We start from the raw sequence: 22,929 nt of genomic DNA on the forward strand, positions 1-22,929 counted from the left end.
AGGTGGCAGATCATATTTAAAGACTGAGGAATTGACAACCCATGAACTAATGTCTCCACCAGACAACTACTTTCCTGGCAATGCAGTTCCACTATACTGGGCTGAAAGTCGTAGTCTGTTACAATTACTGGTGAATTTGAGGAAGAATATATATTGGTTTGGTTTGGCTTTGTTTGTTTGGGGTTTTTTGTTTTGTATCCATTTATTTATTTGTTGTGGGGATTTTTGTTTGAGTTTTGGGTTTTTTTGGGTTTTGGTTTTTGGTTTTTTGTTTTGGTTGGTTGGTGTTTGGTTTGGTTTTGGTTTGGTGGTGGTGTTTTCTCCTTTTTTGCCTTGTAGAGTTGGAATAGGTGTGCTCAGGAAGTTGTTTACATTTCTTGATATTAGCCTTTCAAATGATAACTAAATACCACTGGCAAAAATAAACTTGAAATCTATTTATATTTCACATGATGACTTTCATCAGCTGCCTGGTAATGATGGGGGAATGTGCTCTGTGGGAGAAGACCTGTCTATGGTTTGGAAAGCTGTGACAGAAATAGGAGAATTCTGGGAGTGATTTTTTGTTCTGTCCTGGTTTGATACAGTTTAAAAAATAATTTCCAAGGTGTGCTTTACTGTCTACACCAGCTCCTTTGGGATCCATGGCTCACGTGAACTGGCTGCATGAGAGTGGAGAGCACAGTGTTTTGGTTCACAAGTAGTCCAGTGAGGCTGGACCCTGCAGTCCAGACTTGGCGGGATTGAAGCGTGGTCCTCTGACAGTGTCAATTTTGAGTGATTCATTCACCTTTCTGCTGAAAATCGCACCCTCTAGCAGAGCAGTGGAGGGACAGCAAGGACATGTGGCTTGGGGTGGCTTTGTCCTCAACTCTGGCAGGTCATTGTGGGACAGCACATCTGTCAGAGCTCCCAGGAGATGAGAGGTTTCCTCTGCAGGAACATTTACCCCTTGCTGTATTGCTGCAGAAGTGAGTGATGTTGGAGATTAATCCTTTGTTTTCCTGTTGCCAGTATCCTGTTGCCAGTGCTAAGATTTGGGGGATTGTGGGGCTAACCTATCAAGTTAAAGTATTTTAGACATTTTGGGGGAAGGGATTGCATCTTTCCTTTTCTTGGCCTTTTGGGATTCTTGTTTTGAGGTTGGCGTTGTGAAATGGTGAACAATAAAAACTTCCTGCCAAGTTTCACCTGTAACTGTGGGTCTCTGGCCACCAGGATAAATTGAGACCAGCCAGATTTCTTAGCTGATCGGTCCCAACATGCCAGTGATTTTATGTAGTAAATAGTACCTGACCAAAATCAAGAAGTAGGGTTATGTTCCTTCGTTAAAATCAGAGAAACATTTTCACAAAGCAAAACCTTTCAAATAATTTTTCTCTTTCATGCTTCTGCTTTCTTAACTTTGTAGAACAACATGACCAGTAGTCTCCTTGGGGAATGCCCCAAGAAATTATTTCTTAAATGAGTAATTTCATAACGTGAACCGTCTTTAATTTATGTATTTAAGTGTATTTCACAGTACATTTGGGTTACCAAATGCCATTCTTCTAAACATATGTATCGTTATATATAGAGAGAGATATATATGACTTCATGTATGTATAACACTGCTGGGGGTCACAGAAGCTGTACAGGTATTTTTATCAACGTACTTCAGAGCTGAATTGCTTTGTTAATATTTCTTCAAAATCCCTCATTCTGAAACAGTCTAATAATCTAATTATCAAATCCCCTTCATGGAATGTCAGAACAGAATTGTAATTCTTAAAACGTTCTGGTCTAACAAGTTAGGACATGGTTAGACTTTTCTCTGTTAACACATTTATTCTCCTGTTGCAAAAAGAAAGCATTTTTTCTTTTGTTTTAACAACCTGTCAAGTTCTCAAACAGGGAGTCCTTTCAAGAGCACAGCTTCTTTTTTGACGCTGCTACAGTACGAGCATCTTTAGGTGGTCAGCAGCTCCAGAAGCAGAAACTTTAAAGACATCAGATACTGTAAGAAGTGGAATATCAGATGCTGGCAAAACTGTCACATGGGCAGATGTAAGATCGATGTCCTCATCCAATTATCTACACGTAAATGTAAGACCATTTGATAAATGAAGACTTACCATAAATTTGCAACATCGCAACCCTTCTTTGCAATAAACTGTTGTAGCATTTTAAACATAAGCAAAAAAATATTGCACTAGGAATAATGGGAACTCTCAAAAATTTATTTACACCGAAAAGCACAAAATGCTGATGGAATGTTGTTACATGAGGGAAAGGAAAAAACTGCACCTCCTGTGTGAAGTCAGGAATTAAAAAGGGGAGACAGGAGGAGGATGAAACACCATCTATTGATTCAAGAGGAGATGATGAGCAGATCTGTTACTTTTGCTAAACTTTTCATACAAACTTTAGACAAGCATATTTTTTTTCAGTACTTTAACACTTAGGTTGCAGTATAGGTAAAAGGTTCATCTCTCTCCTTCCTCCCCCAAATGACCCCAGGAGAATACGATGCTTCCTTTTCTCTTGGTTTACTAAGGTGAAAGGAGGTTGCTTCAGTGGGGCTCCAGGTGTGTCTTTGAATGGGGTGTCTCTTCTCTGGAGTTTTATGCAAGTGTTGTTTAATCTTCTCAGCAAAGTTATCTTCTAGAAACTGGAGTGCACGTAACAGTCCACATTCACAAGGTATTGCCGCACGTGTTGTTCATGGCCGGAAAACTATGTAGTAAAAATTTTGTGAAGAAGGCAGTATCGTTTTGGGATTCTGTCCACTCAACCATATTTTGGCCTTAAAATCCAATGTGTTTAATATTTTTTATGATTAGTTTAAAGCTGTGGCTTTGAAGAAGACTGATTTCATTTGATGGAGTACCTGGGCATTTTGTGCTACAATCATTACTGCAGGCTTGAAGCGTGGTATAAACCTTGTCTTCACAGGTGTCCTGGGGCTTCTCATCGAAGAGTCGCTCTGGAGAGAAGGAAGACGAGTAAGCTGCAAGCAGAAGTGGAGGGCGAGAGCGGTCCTGGTGGGACAGAGCAGCCCGGCAGTTTGTCTCCGGACGCGGATCAGGGAATCGTGCCAGCCGAGCAGAGCTTCACCTCGCCCGCCCTTCCAGCCTGGACAGATGAGCCCGGCATCGATAACCCGCCTTTTGAGGAGAACACAGTAGCAGATAGTATGTCATCGCTTATCTTCTCAAGTCTCTTTTGTCAGATGTGGAAATATTTGTGGTGTCAGAGCTTGTCCCTTGGCGACCGTGAACCTGCATCTTCATTTTCTGCTCTTTTCTCTTGCGACTTCTAGAGAAATATTAGTGGGTTTCAGTTTTGTTGCAAGTATACAACTGGGATACGGTCACTGTTAGGAAGGAAAGAAATATCTTGCAGTATGTGCTAGATTTCGCGGTGCTGTATCATCATGGTGCAGTAGTTCATGTTAATCTAGTAGTACTACTGTTCTCGCAGTGATTCGGAAGGAGCATATTTTCTGTAAAATTACAAAAGTTGTTTTCTAAGATGGGATTTCTTTTCCCCTCTTCCCCTTTCCCCTCCTGCCCGGATCAGCAGCCTTCCCACACACGGAGAGCTGTCCTACTCAAGCGAAAAGGCAGCTGCATAGCTCCTGCGTCCATCTGCACCGAACAAGCAGTAACATCTCTAGCATCTGGGATTTTAGAGAGGAAGCCCTAAGCCTTACTGCAGAGGAAGGTGGTCCTGTCCCCTTCCTCCTCCTCTGTATTTGCCATCGTTTAGCATCTTCCTTTTTCCTCTTTAGTTGCCTCCATGTTTGCTTCAGAAATGGGCTCCGTCTCTTGAGCCAGTAACTCAGTGGCAGCTCCGAGTGCAGTTGTGAGACTGGCTGATGAAGAGGCATGACCATGTCATGCTGCGCGGGGTAAGCCCCAAAACAGATTGTTGTTGTCATCAAACATGAATATACCACTGACCAAACTGGAAATGAAGTGTATGAAATTTATTATAAAGGACAACATCCAAAAGATTCAGAGTGTCATTTTCCGATCCAAATGACCCAATTTCATGAAGCGTGGATGCTACTAAGTTGTTAGAAAGCTGTTTCTAACAAGCTAGGTGTTCCAACAAGTGGTGGAACTAACCCAATTGCACTTGTTTAGTTTGTTTTCAAGCCATTGTCGTGTGGCCTGTTTACATTGTAATTTGGTGATTTGCTTTACTGAATGAGGTATAAAGGATGTTAACCATCTTTCTTTTTCAAAAATAATCGGCAGCAAATCAACAGCCACCTACCCTGCCTGAAGGAGAGATCACTACTATTGAAATTCATCGGTCTAATCCTTATATCGAATTAGGAATTAGCATAGTGGGTGGCAATGAAACGCCTTTGATCAATATCGTCATTCAGGAGGTCTATCGAGATGGGATCATTGCCAGAGATGGAAGACTTCTTGCTGGAGACCAAATACTTCAAGTATGGAACCTAATTATGTATTCTGTCAACTTGCTTTCCATTCACTCCTTGCAGAACTGCTTGTTAAATGAGATGGGAGATTTTCCTTGTCAGACTATATTGTGTAAATGTTAGCTTTGCAATTATCAGTTGGAAGGCAAATTCATATTCAGAGCAGAGCCTGTTGCTCTAGCATTTATGGCTATCATGCTTTATCTCGTTGGTGGGATCAGCCCCCTAGAATTATTTTTCCTCGTAGTATCTCTTACCAGTTTTTAAAACATGGGTTTATTTTTCCATTTTTAAATGTCGTGGGACTTGTTCTTCATTTCAGCTTTATGCATGCTTTCTGAAGGAGCCCAAAGTTACTTCTGGCTAACAAGTTGGCGTAATTTGTCCTATGTAAAAAGCAATTTGTGGATTGTAAGGTTGACTTCATCTAAACAGCTGTTTTAATCTGGCTTCACTGTCGTCTTCCATAGCCTAGGCAACTGACCTGCATATTTCAGTATGTGTAGGAGTCGGTATTTTTCACTGACATGGTTTGAAACAAGGTGCTCTAAGTATTTTTCAAAAAAATAGACAAAATTTAAGTTGGTTATGATAGTGTGTATTTTTTTAAAGTCATTACCCACAGTGTAAAAAGATCAAATTATTTTAATTTTTGAGTTTTAATTTTATATTAGGGGAAGGGACTCTTAAGAATGGACATAAACAAGACAGTCCTCCAGCTTTTTCTTCTATTTTTAATCATTCCACCTGAAACAAATATATTACCATAATTTCAAAATGACTTCAATAACAATGTTTGCTTTTGATCTGTTAGCCTGAGATCTGCATTTCAGTAGTATCAGCCCTTTTCATTTCACTTTTTTGAAACCAAGCTGATAGAAGTACATTTAAATACTGTAGTTACCCTTGGAATTAAATTAGTTTGCACTTCAGAAAATAAAGTCCCTTTTGAGAAATGTGCCTTTTTCCTCTCTTGGAGTGTTAGCATAGTGGCTGGCCAAGAAAGTGACCCAAGAGGTTTCCAAAATGTTGCCTTTTTAACAAGCAAGGGCAGACACTGATTGAATGCTGCCTAATTTGTTTCAATACTCAAGGGTTGCCAGAATAGGGAGCTTGAGCTCCGGCAGAGCTTTGGACATTCTTGCTGTTTGGGCAGGTGTCAATTATAGTTTGCAAAGCTGTAAGTAGCAATAAATTGACTATAAATAGGATTTATAAGCTGCAGTGAGTCTCCCCTATCAATGTGCTGGCACTAGGGATGTCAGATGCTTTGGGGGTGTCCATCTGAGGTGCCCTGTCATGCTTTGAGAGAAGTACAGGAGGTAAAAGCCAAACTTTTTGGAAGATACGATCTCTTTATTGCTTTGAATTTACCTGTGCAGGTGCTGACCTGTTGTATTAAAATGACCAGGCTTGGTCTCCACCAGCTGTAACGAAGTGCAGAGTTGGATGCAGCGCAGTGTGCACACTTCAGTCGGATATTTCTGAAAATGTTTTCAAAGGCTTTTATGAGCAGTAAAGGACTAAAAGAAAGCCAGAAAGGACTGTGAGGTGGAACTCAGCATTTTCTTGCTCAGTCAGACAAGAATATTACCCTTTTAAGATCTGAGGAAACAGCATTTAGTAACAGCTACATGTTAATAAAAGCATGTTGTCTGCGAGGTATAGGTGGTGCCTAACATTAAGTGCTCTACAAATTGCCCCTTTTTTGTGTTGGACTGTGGCTGTAATTCATGTAAAACATGTCCTAATGAGAATCTCTTTCCCTAAGAAATGCTAAGGCTGTTCTGTTCTGAAATTGTGAACTGCCTTGTAGAAAGAAGAATTACGTTTTACTGCTTATATTCTTCCATGCCCTTTGAATGCTTTCATATTTTATGTATTTACTTTAGCTAGCGACAGCTAAAAATAAAACTAGATTTAATTTAAGGGCTCTGATGGATGAGCCCTAGTGGGTTTTGCTGGTGGCAGCTCTAAATGTTATTTCTTCTAGCTCTGCCTCCTTTCCCTCTGCCCAAGGTTACAGCCTGTCTCAGGGCAGTGGAGAACCAGGGCCACCTCCTGCTTCACTGCTGGACCGGGAGCCTCTCGCAGGAGTGCGGCAGATGCAGCCACCCCTTTGCTGTGCTGAAACCACCATGGCCAAATTGTTTGGCATTGACCTCTCAAAGCCCTTCAACTCAGATGCGTGATGTAAATGTGTCAGCTGTTGTACATAGGCTTCCGGGTCCTTTCTCTTCCTATTTTTTTTTTTTAAGTGTTACTATTGCTATTACAGAATCACAGAATTGTTAGGGTTGGAAGGGACCTCTGGAGATCATCTAGTCCAACCCACCTGCTAAAGCAGGTTCATCCAGAACAGATTGCACAGTAATGCGTCCAGGCAGGTTTTGAATGTCTCCAGAGAAGGAGGCTCCACAACCTCTCTGGGCAGCCTGTTCCAGTGCTCTGGCACCCTCAAAGTAAAGAAGTTTCTCCTCGTATTCAGATGGAACCTCCTGTGCTTTGGTCTGTGCACATTGCCCCTCATCCTATCATTGGGCACCACTGAAAGGAGTCTGGTCCCATCCTCTTGACACCCACTCTTGAGATATTTATAAGTATTTAGATGGTGGGAAGCTGCAAGTTTATGGTTTTACTTACTCAGGTTGCAATGGAGAGCATTAAAAGGCTTAGGTGGGGCAGGTCGATATAGTCCATTTGGCGTTAGTCTCTATCTGCTGAAGTTATGGGGCAGGGGTTCCTCCATCAGGGCACAATAGTACATGGGAAGGATGAAGTTTTGTTGTTAACTTTGAACTCCTTACAGAACAAGGCAAATACAGGCTTTGTGCTGGTTTTTTGTGATGTCCCTGTTTTCTCCCAAATCTTGTTGCACTGTCAATTTTTATCTTAACTTTATAGTGCAAGAAATGACTGAAGATTACTGATCTTTGCAGCAATGGGCCACATAACAAGCACAGTTCTTGTTTATAGGGAGAGAAAGTTTAATCTGTTTTTCATTTACAACTGCATTTTGAGTGATACAGGTCATAAGTCTGAAACTCTGACCTAGGTGAAGTTGGTGGAAAATCTCCTAAGTTCATGCTAAGACTTGAGAACTAGTACAACCACCTTTTTCTACTGTCTTAATGAACAAATTTCATTATTCTGGATTTCAAGGGGTTTTTTTAACTTTTCGCATCATGGAAGTACTGCATATTGTTAGACATAACCTTTCTTCAGAGATTTGGATATATTCTTTTTATAGCTATTATTGTATAGTTTTAAGTGATGCTGAGCTTAACACTGAAATCACATGCAAAGTTCTTGTCCTGGAGAACAAACAACGTAAAGATCTAAGGAAGATAAGTGTAGGAGACCAGGAAAACAAAAACCCTGGACTATGATGACAGAGGGTGTTCACCATTAGAGAGATGTTGTCACCTTTGTGCGAAAAGGCCACAAGTTGTGCCAGCAGAGTTTTAGATTGGATGTTAGGAAAAATTCATTCACCAAAAAGGTTGTCAAGCACTGGAACAGGCTGCCCAGGGAAGTGGTTGAGTCACCATCCCTGGAGGTATTCAAAAGACATATAGATGTGGCAGTGAGGGACATGGCTGAGAGGTGGACTTGACAGTGTTAGGTTAATGGTTGGACTTGATGATCGTAAGAGGCTTTTCCAACCTAAAAATGGATTTGTAGATTGAGCAGCCAAAGTGTGTTTCTAGGAGAGGATAGAAGGATGAGAGAGGAAGGCTGGTAGGGTCAGATATGTAGGTTGCTCCAAGGTCAGTTTTGCAGTGAGCTCTGAACTGAGTTTCAAAAGGACTTTATTTCCATAACCAGGAACAATTAAACATGTGAAAATATCATTCTGATTTTGTTTTTGTTGTTTTGCAGGTCAATAGCTTTGACATAAGCAACGTTTCTCACAACCACGCTCGAGCTGTGCTTTCCCAGCCGTGCTCGGTGCTGCACCTCACTGTGCTGAGAGAGCGGCGGTTCGGCAGCCGCACGCACACCCATGCAGACACCACCGGCTCCTTGCGAGAAGACAGCTTCCAGGTGACGCTGCACAAACGCGACTCCAGCGAGCAGCTTGGCATTAAACTTGTGCGCAGAACAGACGAGCCAGGAGTTTTTATTCTCGACCTTTTGGAAGGGGGTTTGGCTGCTCAGGACGGCAGGCTCTGCAGCAACGACCGTGTACTTGCAATCAATGGACATGACTTGAAGCACGGGACACCTGAGCTTGCTGCTCAGGTTATACAGGTAATTTGCATTCCTACCCGAGTCCTTAGCTCGGCTTTATTTCTTGGGCAAAGCCTGAGGTAGAGGCTGTTCTAGACGGAACAGCTTGTGTAACGCCTAAAAGCCTACAGTGATGCAATTTGCTGTGATTTATGTTCTGGAAATAATAGTGCAAAACAGGATCTGCTTTTGTTGTCCCCAAAACAGGGTTCCGTCACCCTGTGTGCAAAAAAAAAAGCCAAATTGTAGCACACAGAGATGAGATATTGTTTATTACAGAGTTGTGCAAGCCTGGATGCTGGAATAAAGGCAGCACACCAGAAAGAAAAGTAACAGGCATTATATACAAAATCTTATCACTACATGCACACCCTAAAGAGCCAGGTGGTTATACATTTACATATTTGTTACATATTATTTTAGTGTATAATGAGCAGCATTCAGCTGAAGGACACTTTATCTTACAGTCTTGAGATATGTGTTAAAGCAAGACTCAACTAATTGTGAGGTTCCAAAAAGTCTGCACTGCAAGGACAGTATTCTTTGTAGTTTGTGGTGAGGTGTTTTCCAAGTCACTCTTTCTTAAATGAGCAGACTGACCTAAAACTGAAAGGATTCACATATCTTTAGATTAGCAATTGCCAACAAGATTTATTCTTTTAAGTTGTAATGACTACAGTTTGGCATCTAACAGATGAACTTCACCTCCTCAGAAGTAAAAAGTCTTCCCTGGCATAAAGCCTGAAGGTTAGAAGACTGCTTGTATGAGCAAGGAGAGTACCATGTAGCCTATTGCTAAGCAGAAAAAAAAAAATGAGGATTATTATTATATTTATGTATGTACTGTAGTTTTAATCTCTCAGTAAGCTCTATAAAAGCAGGCTTTGTTTTGTATTGATTTGCCTGTGCATGGAACTGGGGTTAAAATAGGAAAGTGATTTGTCAGACTTTGTAGAGGCAGCAGGTAGCAGCCAGGAAGAAAAAAATAGATCTTCCATGAATCCCATGTACTAAAACTCATTTTCTGAGTGTTTAAGAAAGGGCTGTTCCCAATGTCTGGCTCTGCTCTGGGCACAAATGTTACCCAAAGCTTGATGCAGTCTGACATATGACCCTTCCCGGTTCCCACAGGAAAACCTTTTTTCCGTGCCTTTCTCCTAGTCTATGAGGAAACAGCTGCAGCACATCGCTGCGTCCTGCTGACAGGATGTTTGTAATTGCTCTCATTTTAGGAAAGTTGGAATAGACCTGTAGTACGTTCTTGCAGTCTAGTGCAGTCATCTTTCCTTAACCCAGCACCATATAGAGAGCTGCAAAACAAACGAGTAGTAAATATTCATTTCAGGTATCATTTTAACAGCTTCAGTTGCAGTGAAAGGAAAATAGCAATGATCTTGGAAATCGTGAGTTCAGTTTCCCAGTTTTTGGATGCAGTGGTCAGAATTTTACACTGGGTAACTTTTATCTATTGAGGCGTATTTTTGCAGAAATAAAGAGAGTTGCTGTTTCATTTAACATCTGGTATCTTAGTTTCCTGATATTCCCCAAACTCCAGAATTTGATGGTCTGCTCACATATAACATCTTTCTTGGAGCTCTCATTGGGAAACAGCAGAGTTGTTCAGAGCTTTTGACCAAAATCTGCAGACCCTGGAGCCTTCATGTGGGTATTTCTTTCTTTTATTGCCATGTGTTGCAGTTCACAGAGGCTGCAAATGGAATCGGGTGATTTTTTTTTTTAATGTTTGAAGCTTCCTAATACATTTTTTTTTAATGTGAGAAGCATCCTTTTTGCAAAGGATTTCCAGCTAATACAGATGTAACACCAGGGGAAAAGCAGGAGTGTTAATATCCCTTTTTTTTCTTGGGTGAATTGCAGCAAGAAGCCAGTAAGGCACTGTGCAGTCTAAGCAGTTTGTGGCACCCCTGAGGTCTGGGAAAAAAGTTCTGCTGTTGTTTTGTTTCATATTTCACCATATGTTTTCCTCCCTTTCTGATAATAATCAATATCCTATCAACTTCAGTACTTTAATTTATGTATTCAACAGGCTAGTGGGGAGAGGGTGAATTTGGTCATCTCTAGACCCCTGAAGTCACAAACGATCAGTATTATCCGAGACACCGGGACTCACAACAGCAACCCACACCAACACCAGTCCCAGCAGCTGTTTCACAGCAGACCTAACTCACATAAGGTTGGTGTTTCTCTTTCTAAGAGTTATAAATACAGTTGTAGTCTTGTTATGCTCTGAGTGTGTAGCAAGGCAAGATTGGAAGAAGGCATTATATATTCTTTTTTACTTACTCTTTTTTAAATTTAAATTGACTTCTAAATACTGAAATCCTGCATCGTGTCTGGAGTGAGAACAAAAGACATGCAACAGCTTTTCAGTGTATTTTTTTGATTTGCTGACTGCAGTGTAAGAAGCGGGTTCTCTGAGCTGTAGTTGTTAGACCTTGTCTAACACAGTGGCTCATGTGTTGCTGCTTCACGGGAGAGCTGTCATTCAATAGTTATTTTTTTGTTGGTGCTGTGCTGGCTGCAACCAGCAAGGACAAGAGGTGTGGTGCACATCATCCAGCATATAAAGAGCATGTTGGAGGGATGTGTCATCTCCTCAATGAGCCAGCCGTGCTGGCTGCAAGACTGCTGAATTCTGCAGGGTCAAGCAGAGAGAGGAAGGTAGAATGAAGAGACTTTCATGAAGCTAGTGTCAAATTATCTGGAAGACCTGGAGAAATAAAGCCTGTGCTTTGATGTTCTTGTAGTTAGAAAAATATGACTTCTCAGTGTTGAGGAGTTGATTTTGTGAAATAATTGTCATGCTCACCATGTCAACCAAGCCATCTTTCCTCCTGTCTGCTCTGTTGGCGTCTCTTTTTAACATACTTCTGTTGGCAAGATTTACATGTGTTGAAAGTATTTTCTTTTAAAAGCTTGGGTAATTTCAGAAAAGAGCAAGCGAGGCTCTAGGAAGCTTGGTTTTTTTCTCCCAAGGGACAAAGATTAGGCTCCTGAATACAGCCATTAATACTTGTCACAATGTTAGGCCATATCAACACAATAATTACAGCCCATCTGTTTCAGAGCTGGATTGTGTTCGTGTGGCAGTTTCCAAAGTTGAACTGTTGACTGAGCTGATCTCCCTCATGTATCAGTCCCATCCCTGGACTCTTTCAAAATGGGATGTCCCCTCTCACCACAAGTGGACATTTCCTGTGTTTCATACCATTTATCTTGGCCTGCCTCTCTTTAATCTACAGTTGGCTTAGAAGTCTTGTGGCTTTAAAACTGTTTATATAATTGCATGGCACCAGCCAGTTAGTTCTGAAGACTTAAGAAGGAGCTGTCTTTATAAACTATGGTATGTATATGTATAGCTACATATGTGATTAACACCTACCTGAGAGGAGCGGAGTCAGTCAGAAGGAGGATGTGGCATTGGAAGTCAAAGAAAGCAGTGTTGCCATTTTCCAAGAGAAGGCAGGGGAATAAGTAAGTATTTGTAGTTGGAAGAATCTCCCAGGTTATTTCTTCTGTCGTTTTGCATTCCTTGCAATTATTCTGTTGATTTAAGATGCTACTACAGGTTTATGTGCAATGGTTTGAATGTGTCACTAAATATCCTGAAGAGGAAGGGCTTCAGCAAATAAAATATGCTTTGATTCAGGTTTAGATCCTCTTGATGGGGCAGAACTGAATGCGACCTAAACTTTATGTATCAGGTGTTAGAAAATGAAATACAGGGTCTCTTCTTGCCTCAAGTTTGGGTCTTTGTTGTAATCATTACAGAGTCTGCACAAGGCACCCATTACCAGCCTGTAGCATTGATTTGCCTTAGTTACTTTGTGCTCTGGGAGACTCTCCATACCAGCTGCGAAAGAAAACATGACGTATAAGGGCTTTGAATGGCCTCTCTTTGTCATCATGAAAACACACGTGTTTTTGTTTCTTAGGAGCTTCTTTGTAGTTCTGGGTCGTATTCTACTGACAAATGAGGCAATACTGTTGTTCACCAAGACATGAAAAGATTTTTTTCTGGTTTGGGCCCACTCTTTTGACCAAATGGTTTTGTAGTGCAATCCTAAAATGTAGCCTACTCCATTGTAGGATGCTAAGAAAAACTGGAGAGAGATTTTCAAGATGGGCCTTAATAAATTTTCTGTCTATATTTAAGTATCTACAGGAGTGGCTTTTTTTTTTCCTTTGTCCTGACCCGGAGGAAATCTAGCTGAAGCTGGATCTACTTAGTCCTTTTAAACCATTCTGTTAAAGTGCCAAAATATAGCTTTGGGGTGTATTTAGTTGTGTTTTGTTCTGGTTTTGTTTTTTTAAGTTTTAACAATGTTATTTATCCTTGTCAAACAGGATCTCTCCCAGTGTGTTACATGCCAAGAAAAGCACATCACAGTGAAAAAAGAGCCGCATGAATCTCTGGGAATGACAGTGGCAGGAGGCAGAGGCAGCAAAAGTGGTGAACTGCCCATCTTTGTGACAAGCGTACAGCCTCACGGGTGTTTGGCAAGAGACGGCAGGATTAAACGAGGTGGGGCTTGGCTTTTCCTGGTGGCATGGGTGGCCTCTGCTGTTAGATGAGCATGTTCTCTGGAGTCGGGTGGTGTCAAAAGTCTTTTCACAGATGTAGGGAAGCACTGATGGATGTTTTTCTTCATGTTTCAATAATGGAAATACAGTATTTAGTATTGCACTTCCACCTTTTCTAGGAAAGGGATGTTTAGAGAATGATATCAGGGGAAGCAGATAAGATCAGGAAATGTCGGGTTAAATTCTCTAAAGCTGACGGTAATCCCCTGAGCTGAGGGCCTGGTGCGATGCTTTGTACTGTAGTGCACTCATCCTGTTTTTGTGTTTAATGTGGTGGGCCGGGCCCTACCTCTGTCCGAGGAATCTCTGCTCCTCAGTGTAATATTTGAACAGCAGAGATGCTCTGATGGCCCACCACAGCTCACCCGTGCCAAGTGTACCCCCAGAGCTAGGCCAGTGTTGACCCTGGCTCCTGAATGCTTTCTTATCCTGTGAGACAGCTTGAGTTTGCCGGTTTTCAGGGGTGCTACAGCACCCATCCGTGTTCCTCAGCTTTGCAGATGGGAACCGGGAGGTGGAGGTTGAACTCGGTGTAGGTGAAGGCAGCATTTGATGATTAGAACACATTGTGCCATATGTGAAACAAAGACTGCCTATGGGATCTCTGCAATTCAGAGTTCACAGAATTACAGATTATTTTAGGAAAGAAATTTAGGAAAAAAACTTCACGGATTGCAAATTTTAAAAGAACAGTGTGGGAGCATCCTCATACGCTTCTGAGAGGGAGATTTACACCCACATACCAAAGACCGTGCTTTCTTTTTCTGTACTACTATGAAAACCACTCTTGATGGGAGAATCACAATTTGTCTTTCATTGTTTAACATTAAAGTAGCCACAACAGCAACAAAAGCGATTTCAAGTTAAACTGCACCTTAACTTTAGCTTTCTCTGGGAGGAAAAAGCTTTTAAAAAATATGTCTCATTCCAAAATGGGACCCAGGTGTTCACACTTATGCTTTGGTTTTTCTGGCTTTCATCGGTATTGAGACATTGTGTGAAAGTGGAAATGGTCACTGCTTGGACAGTAAATAACATTCTTGTTTTCATTGTGAGGCTTTTAAAAAAATATTCTGAAATAAAATACAAATTGTTGCGAATTTCTACTGGCTTTGACTCTTTCCAGATTATTTTTGGTTCCTTTGTATGCCTGTATTGTTCCTTTTGTCATTCTTCCTTCCCTTTTAAAGTTAGGATGGGCCTAAGATCCACCACTGGAAATTACTATCTGGTGGCATCTGCAGTAGCAGTTGCAGCTGAGATGGTGAAGTGCTTAGGTAATTTCTATCTCAAATTTTCAAGGCGATATACCATGAAAGCCCCAACATCCGATATATTATGTGGAAATAAGTGATACTGATCCAGCTTAATAGCTCAATACATTGATGTTTCAAACTGACAGTATGAGGCTTCAGAGCTATCCAGTTCGCAGGCTGTTAGTTCAGACTGTCTCAACTCCAAAAAATACAGGATTAGATGAAAACCTGGCACAGGAGGTGCTGTGGGTAAGAATGACTGACAGACTGATGTGTTCCCACTTGTGCCTTTGGACAGGTGATGTGCTGCTGAACATCAACGGCATCGATTTGACTAACCTGAGTCACAGCGAGGCGGTGGCCATGCTGAAAGCCAGTGCTGCCTCTTCGGTAGTCGCCCTGAAAGCCCTGGAAGTCCAGATTGTAGAAGAACAGCCCCAGGCTAATGAAGAGCAATTGAGTACCATCAGTGAAAATGAATATGATGCCAGCTGGTCACCGTCATGGGTCATGTGGCTGGGACTTCCAAGGTGCGGAATTAATTGATAAAGTAAATAGTTACCTGTTTTAAGCTAAGTCTGAGAGAGAGACAAAAGCAGAGACCTTATTAGTTGCAGCACATCTGCCCTTCTTTCTTCTACCTGCCTGACCATCTCAACAGTATTCGGTTGGCAGTGTGCTGAGGAAGAGGCCTGTGAAGAGGAGCAATGTTTCCATAGGAAACTGGAAGACAAATAGACTTGGTTTATCCCTTCACAAACCATAGTAACTACCCATGTGGATTCTTCTCATTGAACACAAGACATTTTTTCTATTTCTTAACCATATCATAGCTTCCAGTAGAATACCTAAAACCAGAGAGGTTATTAATAAAAACACTAATTATTTACCCACTTGTCTTTTTGCTAAGCTGCTACATAAATTTGCAAGGCCAAATATATAACTTTAGAATATTGGATCAGACTTGCCATTCTTACAGACTCCTGACTCAGATCTCTTGCACATGCACAAGCCTGTAGTTAAAAATCCTCATGTATCTTTTTTTTCTAAGAACACACTACCATCTCTGCCGAACACAAAAACTCTCCCAAGATTTGCAGCGAGCGAGCTCCCCTTGACTAATCTGCAGGCTGCTGGACATCACTGTTTCATTTTTACTCTGCTGTTTTTCACTCTCTTGTGGCTACAGCTATATAATCTCATTCTGGTGTTGCTTGCTAGCCAGAAGAGCTCCCACTACAGCAAAAATGTTGCTCACTTCAGTCAGAGTGGGCAGGTTAATTCCTCTCCCTCTGATAAAGTTACCGGGCTCAGGTCTATAGTTTAAGCATCAAACCACAAGAACCAGGTGTATTGGTAGCAGAATGCAGATGAAGATAACAGGACCACGCATTTGCCTTCCAAAGATTTCACACCTTTTTCTGAGTTTTACAATCAATTAATTTCTCTTCCATTCAAGAATTAATGAGTTATTTAATTTCAATAAACAGCTCTCAGTTTTGGGAAATTTTTCCACACTTCAGCAGTGGTTTATTGCTTATATACTACAGATACCCATGCGTGGCTCCTGAAGTTACGCTATGCATTGTGTTGCTGTTCTTTAAAGGTTGTGTTGTACATCAAGAAAGAAATTGACATCATTCTAACCCAAAAGTTAATTTCAATGTTGTTTTCTTTTAATTGCAGTCAGTGCTAACTTCATTGGCAAAAAATAATTTTCACTAGGGGAGGGAACATACACCAGTACAGTTTGTGAAGCTTGATCTGGATTATTTAAATTCTGTATATAAATTGGTTAATCGTTTATATTTTCATTACTGGTGATTCATCACTTCAGAGGTAGAGAAGATGATGCATGGATTTTTAGCTCTTTACTTAAAGTGGAAAAAGCCTAAACTGCCTGGAGGCATGAGAGAAACACACTAGATTTTTGACTTGCATACTAAACACACTGGATATCCATTTTCCACCCACATTCTTGCTACCTGTGAAATCTCTAAAATGCCATTCTATTACTGTCAGTTTACAGAGTTAACTGTGTTAAAGTTATTATTCTAGTACTGCATCATTTCTTTTATAACACTTTTCTGTCTCAAGATTGTGGGGTTTTTGAGTAATCGGTTTGAATATTGCAAAATTATTCTGGGAACAGAAATCTAATCACCATCCCTCCCCTCATCTTCCACGCTTAGCACAGTGGTAATGATGATACAGCAGGTGTTGTACCTACTATAAAAATATCTATATGTGGTATACATGGCTTTTCTCTTGCTATCCTGTGCTCCTATTCCACAGCTGCCTACACAGCTGCCATGACGTAGTCCTGCGGCGGAGCAATTTAGGGAGCTGGGGTTTCAGCATTGTCGGTGGCTACGAGGAGAACCACACGAACCAGCCTTTCTTCATTAAAACGATTGTTCTTGGAACTCCTGCGTACTTTGATGGAAGATTAAAGTAAGCTAAAATAATGGTAGTAATAATTATAATTAACACTTTTAAGTAGTTATGCACTGGTGCAACTAATTGCTTAATGAAATACGCTGTAGCATCTTATGTTGAGGAGGGTCTTGCAGCCCAGTCATGCTTTGCCTTCCTGATGAGTGGTGCAGGGAAGTAACAGGGTGTTTCTGCTGGGGAAGGGGCATCTGTCAGAGGTGGAACTTGTGCTGACTCCTCTGCCATCTCCTGTCCTCCCCAGCTGTGGTGCTGGTGTCACCTGCTATCTCCATCTCCCTGTTGAACTCTTCTTTAGGCCAAGAGACATTGCAAAATGTATATGTGCAGAGCTGGCTAGTTGGTAACATTCTTGTCATCGTAGAGAACAGCTGAAAAATTAAGAACTTACTTCTGTAAAGCAGGGAAAACTGCTTTATCCTTTCATCCTTTCTCCTTCAGAGAAGGGCAACGAAGCTGTTGAAGGGTCTGGAGCACAAGTCCTACGAGAATTGGCTGAGAGAACTGGGGCTGTTCAGCCTGGAGAAAAGGAGGCTGAGAGGACACCTTATCACTGTCTACAACTACCTGAAAGGAGGGTGTAGCAAGGAGGGTGTTGCAAGGAGGGTGTTGGTCTCTTCTCCCAAGTAACAAGTGATAGGACAAGAGGAAATGGCCCCAAGTTGCTCCAGGGGAGGTTTAGATTGGATATTAGGAAAAAATTATTCATGGAAAGCATTGTCAGGCATTGGAACAGGCTGCCCAGGGAAGTGGTAGAGTCATCATCCCTGGAGGTGTTTAAAAGACACATAGATGAGTTTCTTAGGGATGTGGTTTAGTGCTGGACTTGACAGGTTAGGTCGACTTGATGATCTTAAAGGTCTTTTCCAACCAAAATGATTCTATGAGCCTATATAGCCTTCTGAAGCCACTGCTGGAAACTGATACTGAAGATGGGTACTGCTGCTTTAATGGAAAGGCAAGAAAGCAGATGAAAAAGGTCTCTGAAAATATCGTTAAGGAACCGAGTGCCCTAAGAGTCATCAGCTGACAGGAAAGACACTGATAAATGACACAAGTTCAGCAAAGGCCCCTGAGATGGTGAGTGCTGGAGCACTTGGCCATGAGGAGAGGGCATCAGGGGCACCTAACAACCACTGTCAGTACCTACAAGGAGATTATCAAGGAGACAGAGCCCAGGCTTTTCACAGTGGTGCAGGGTGAGAGGATAAAAGACAATGGGCACAAGTTGAACAGAAGAGGTTGAGACTGGTTATAAGGAGAAACTCTTTCCCCGTGAGGACAGTCAGGCTGTGGCACAAGGTGTGTGGTCTCTGCCTTTGGAGGTTTCTGAGACCCAACTGGATAAAGCCCTGAGAGACCTGGTCAGATCTCACAGCTGACCTTGCTTTGAGCAGAAGGTGGGACTAGAGACCTCCTGAGGTCCCTTCTGACCTTGAAGATTATATGGTTTTACTTACATCCATATATGCATCTTAGCCTTGTGTAGGATTAGTTCAGAATTAGGACTTAAATTCCTATTAAAGGTTTTCTTGTTCATAAACTGGGTTTTTTTGTGAAGGTGGCAATAAAAAATATGCAACTCGAAGTTTTATAGAATGATTGTTACATGTTGATTTACTTAACTTAAATAACTTAAGAAAAAAATGTACTTATGCCTAGAGCCTTGACAATAATTGATTTTTTCAGTTCAGTGGCTAAATAAATAAATTTTAAAAATAGCTTGGCTGAACACAAAATTACTTTTTTTTTGGCCAACTATGAAGCAGTTTGGATTAAATGAAAGATTTCAGTTCAAGCCGAAGTAAATAATTTCATATTGGGCTTTTAATAACTAGAAGTCTTCACATAAATGGAAATTCAAGCGTCGTTCCTAAGAAGAGGGGAAGAGTGGATGTGGTCACACTTACCCCCTGGTGAGGAATGGAAAAGATGCTCTGCTCTGATATTGTGATGTAGTGCCTTCTGTTCACATGTACCGTCTCACTGAGAATATAGAAAAGAACCATCAACAAGGGAGAGCTCCTTAGAACCTGCACCATGCGTTATCGTGGGGCAGGTCTTTTTGAGGCTGTTATGTTTTGTTTGAATTATGTAAATATTTTGTTAGGCTAGAGGGGAAATGAGTAATTAACATCACAGTACAGTAACTAAGACAGTTTTCTGCCTTACATGATCTGTCTGGCATGATTTTATAGAAGGTGAAATGACTTCAGCAGCAAGGCTGGGTGAGTGACACCCCCGTCGATGAACCGTAGCGTGGTTTGGGCGCTGGGGTACCTTGGTTCAGGCAGAGAAGGACTTTTGAATGCACGTTTGACTGGTGTTGGTCTCACTGCCTGTTCTTCCTCTGCCCTGCCCTAGTGGAGGGCACCAGGAGAGCTCAGGAGAGCATCCTTTTGCCATCACTTTTGGTGCCTCCAGTAAATGGGAGGACCAGTTTCAGGAGAAGTCCTGTGTGATCTCCAGACTCATGTGCCACTGCTCTGAGGGATGCCAAATGCACACTCAAGTCACAGAGAAGAGTTGCTTGGAGATGGAGCATGTTCAACATAGGAACAACTTAGGTGCTTTTTTGAAGTTTCTCTTGAGCCTGTAAAAACTAAAACTTAACCCTTTGAGGTCAATTCTTGAGCCTGTAAAAACTGAAACTTAACCCTTTGAGGTCAATTTTCTCAAGGCCATAAAACAGTACCCTCCCAAATTTCCAGTATCTGCTTCAAAACACATGAGATGCTACAGCTTCTTAGTTGAACCATCTGCTGAGGGAGATTTCAAGCCAAATGGTTACATTTGACAAAAATGTAAGCCATTGAAAACATGCTTCTCTTTTGGAATGCAGTTGGTAACCATAAGTATCTTTACTTTCGCCACCTATGGTAAAGGCATGTTTGGTGTAAATGTGTTATAATCCACACAAACAAACAGAAATGCTTCTGTCATGCACGTGCTATCTCGTGATCTCTTGACTCCATTAGATCTTGCCACCTCTCTCCTCACATCTCCCTACAGGTCAGCTCTTAATGCTGCAGAATTATTTTTATATTAGAATTGAAATCCAATGATTTGATAATTTCCCAGATGAGTTTCAATATTAAAACAGGCTTTAAATTGAACCCTTTGGGGTTTTTTAGCTATGCTTCCAACCTGATGGAAATCTGTCACCCCAGAGGTGAAGTGCTGTTTGTTGGTGTGTGCTAGTTACTGCAGAGCAGCAGTCATCATTTTTTTTTCCTTTTTCTTCTTGTGTTTTTAGGTGTGGTGATATGATTGTTGCTGTAAATGGACTATCCACAGTTGGAATGAGCCATTCTGCACTCGTTCCCATGCTGAAGGAGCAGAGGAACAAAGTGACTTTAACGGTGATTTGCTGGCCTGGAAGCCTCATATAGATTTGTGAATCACTGTCGTTCAAGCAGCTTCTTTTTCTAGATAGCTGGCACAAGAATCTCCTTTGTCTTTTTTTTTTTTTTTTCCTTATTGATACAGCTGGTTATAAGCAGGGCCAAAACTGCTGTATTTTCCTCTTTTTACGGGCCTCTCAGACTCACTCTATTTATCTTTCCATCCTGAAATAGCCATTTCTGTTTGCTATATCCACTGCTGATGCAATTGCAAATATACACGAGCTCACAGAGAAACTCACACGCCGATATGGCTGTCACTGAGCTTTCCCCGCCAGGCTTGTAGACCCAGCAGAACAACTTACCGGTTCTTTGGGTTTCTCTGCACAGTCCTCAAGTTATATGTGATATATAAACCTAATAGCCATGTGCCCATTCTTCCCTGCGAAGAGAACGTGTGTCAGTACCACCGTGACACATCTATCTGCTGCTATGAATCAAAATCCGTTTCCAAAGGTACGTCTCTTCGTTTCGTAAGCCTTTCCATTTTTGATTCAATATTTCAGACTGATCCAAGAAATCCATGTTACTACTTAGAAATTACTTGGTCCCCCAAATTTTTCTTGCAAGGTGTCAGTGTTCATAGAAAAGTAGGACAAAAGCCTGAAATTACTGGAATTTTTATAAAGTGCAATAATTGGACTCTTTGTTAGGAAACTTTAATATATTTCAGAGTTTGTATCCTATAATGACAAGAAATGTGGAAGTAATTACTGGTGCAATGCTGGCAAGAATACACATGCCTGAGGTCACTCTGAGTGAATGGCTTGCAGTATTAGACTTGACTTTACAAATGAATGTTTTGCTATGTCAGAGAATTTTGATGAACATTTTTATGAAGATCATTTTTACCGTTTCTATTGTAGTTGTCAGCTGTCTTTATTCATGTGTGGAAACAACACTTTGACTTGTACTTTCTAAATGAGGGAATGATTTCCAGGAAAAAAAGCAAGCTATTAAGAAACCATATGTTATGGTTTACAGGTGGGCAGGCTAGAAGAGAGGCTCTTTGAATTTGAGTCCAACTACAAAGTAAGCTGCAAAGTTCACTCTTATTCTGTCATCTTGTGACAAATGTGCAAAATGCCTTGATATCAAATGCTGAAACGATCTCTCTTGCATTTCAGGATTTTTTTTTCCTTTAGGGAGCACCTGCTATTAAGTTGTCAGTAAGAGTAACACTATTTATCTTGGATTGTATTTAGTATTTTTACAAACCAACCTGTAACTTCTAGACTTTGCCTTTCCATGATATTTGCAGGCTAAGCACCCATTTGTTTAAGGAAAGAGGGGGGGAGCCCAGAAAGAAATGTGCTGACCCGGAGTAAACCCTGTGTGCTGTCAGTGTTCTGCGTGGTTGGAAAAGAGCTTCGTTTATAACCAGGTTCCCAACCTGAACTGATTTTATGAATGACCTCTATATTGTATTACTAATTACCAGAAGAATGTATTTGAGAATCACAGCATATTTCAATTGTGAAGCATGAACTTCGTTTTCAAACTTAGCCGGTATAATATCAGGGCATAGTATCGCATGTCATTAATTCCAGTAGCTTTGTTTTCAAAACAAATAAAGTTACTCTTTTGCAAAAAATTAAAATTCTCATATTAATGACGTGGTTTAATTCCTCGCTGTAATGTATACTATTGGTTTAATTTCATAATATTAAAATACAAAAGAATGTCCTCTACTGTACTGAGAATCTTTGTTTCTAAAGCAAACACCAAACTTATTTGATAGTCTGAGTGATTTGAGAACAAGTTTCTTCCTGTCCCCAGATGCTGTTTAACTGTATGCTTTGCTCTTAACATAGATTTTTTTTTTTTTTTAAGTACATCTTAGTGTAGACTTTAAGGAAGATTTTGACATATGTACTAGAGTTAATGGTTTTTATTTTTAAAATTACACTTTTCATTCAAAACCCTGCAGAAATCAGATTTTTATGGTTTTTTTTCTTTTATATGTATATGTAACAAAAGCATGGGTTAGCTTAAACTGTGCAGTTTTGTTTCTCTGTGCTGTAGCTTTTGATCAGAATGTCTAGTGAACAAACCTTTCTGAATTAATTCCCATCCTGAATAATTTTTCCCGTTTCTCTTGTAGCTGCATAGTTGGGTTTGGTTTCCTGTGCCTTCTGTTTTAAATTATTTCAAGATTTTTTTTTTTCTCCCAGATATCGCTATCTAATTGTATGGTATTAATGAAGGATGAATGAAAATAAAAGTTCATTCTACTCATTGCAATAAATCAAAAGTATTGTCTCACTCTTTGCAAAAGATATGGGTAGCTCAGTGCAGACTCCGTTTAAATATATAGTTTTTCTTCTATGATTTATTATAAATTACAGTTAGTGAGTGTACCAAAAGACTCTGAGGGTGTGCTCATCCCGCCAGGGAAACATACCAGCTGTTTAACCAGTGATTCCAGCACTGGGAAGTGTTTCTGAAGCGGAGGTGAGAGCTGTGCCTTGTGGTGCTTTGTTGCAAGCAGCGTTTCGTCTTTTCCCTCAACGCCAGCTGGTACCGATCAGCTGGAGGATAT

The 22,929-nt window shown here is 40.9% G+C and overlaps 1 protein-coding gene across 1 annotated transcript in view; it reads left to right on the forward strand.

Annotated features, from left to right (window-relative positions):
* Window positions 1-22,575, forward strand: part of LNX2 (ligand of numb-protein X 2) — a 59,882-nt gene extending 37,307 nt beyond the window's left edge. The window contains exons 3-10 of the mRNA XM_065634083.1: window positions 2,935-3,173; window positions 4,245-4,444; window positions 8,318-8,689; window positions 10,716-10,862; window positions 13,037-13,214; window positions 14,828-15,059; window positions 16,825-16,983; window positions 20,240-22,575. Of these exons, the coding sequence (XP_065490155.1) occupies window positions 2,935-3,173; window positions 4,245-4,444; window positions 8,318-8,689; window positions 10,716-10,862; window positions 13,037-13,214; window positions 14,828-15,059; window positions 16,825-16,983; window positions 20,240-20,375 (1,663 nt within the window). The 3' untranslated portion in view covers window positions 20,376-22,575. The remainder of the gene's footprint in view (window positions 1-2,934; window positions 3,174-4,244; window positions 4,445-8,317; window positions 8,690-10,715; window positions 10,863-13,036; window positions 13,215-14,827; window positions 15,060-16,824; window positions 16,984-20,239) is intronic.
* Window positions 22,576-22,929: the final 354 nt, after the last annotated feature.

The sequence above is a fragment of the Caloenas nicobarica genome, chromosome 1 (genome assembly GCF_036013445.1).
Source record: "Caloenas nicobarica isolate bCalNic1 chromosome 1, bCalNic1.hap1, whole genome shotgun sequence".
NCBI classification, from domain to species: domain Eukaryota; kingdom Metazoa; phylum Chordata; class Aves; order Columbiformes; family Columbidae; genus Caloenas; species Caloenas nicobarica.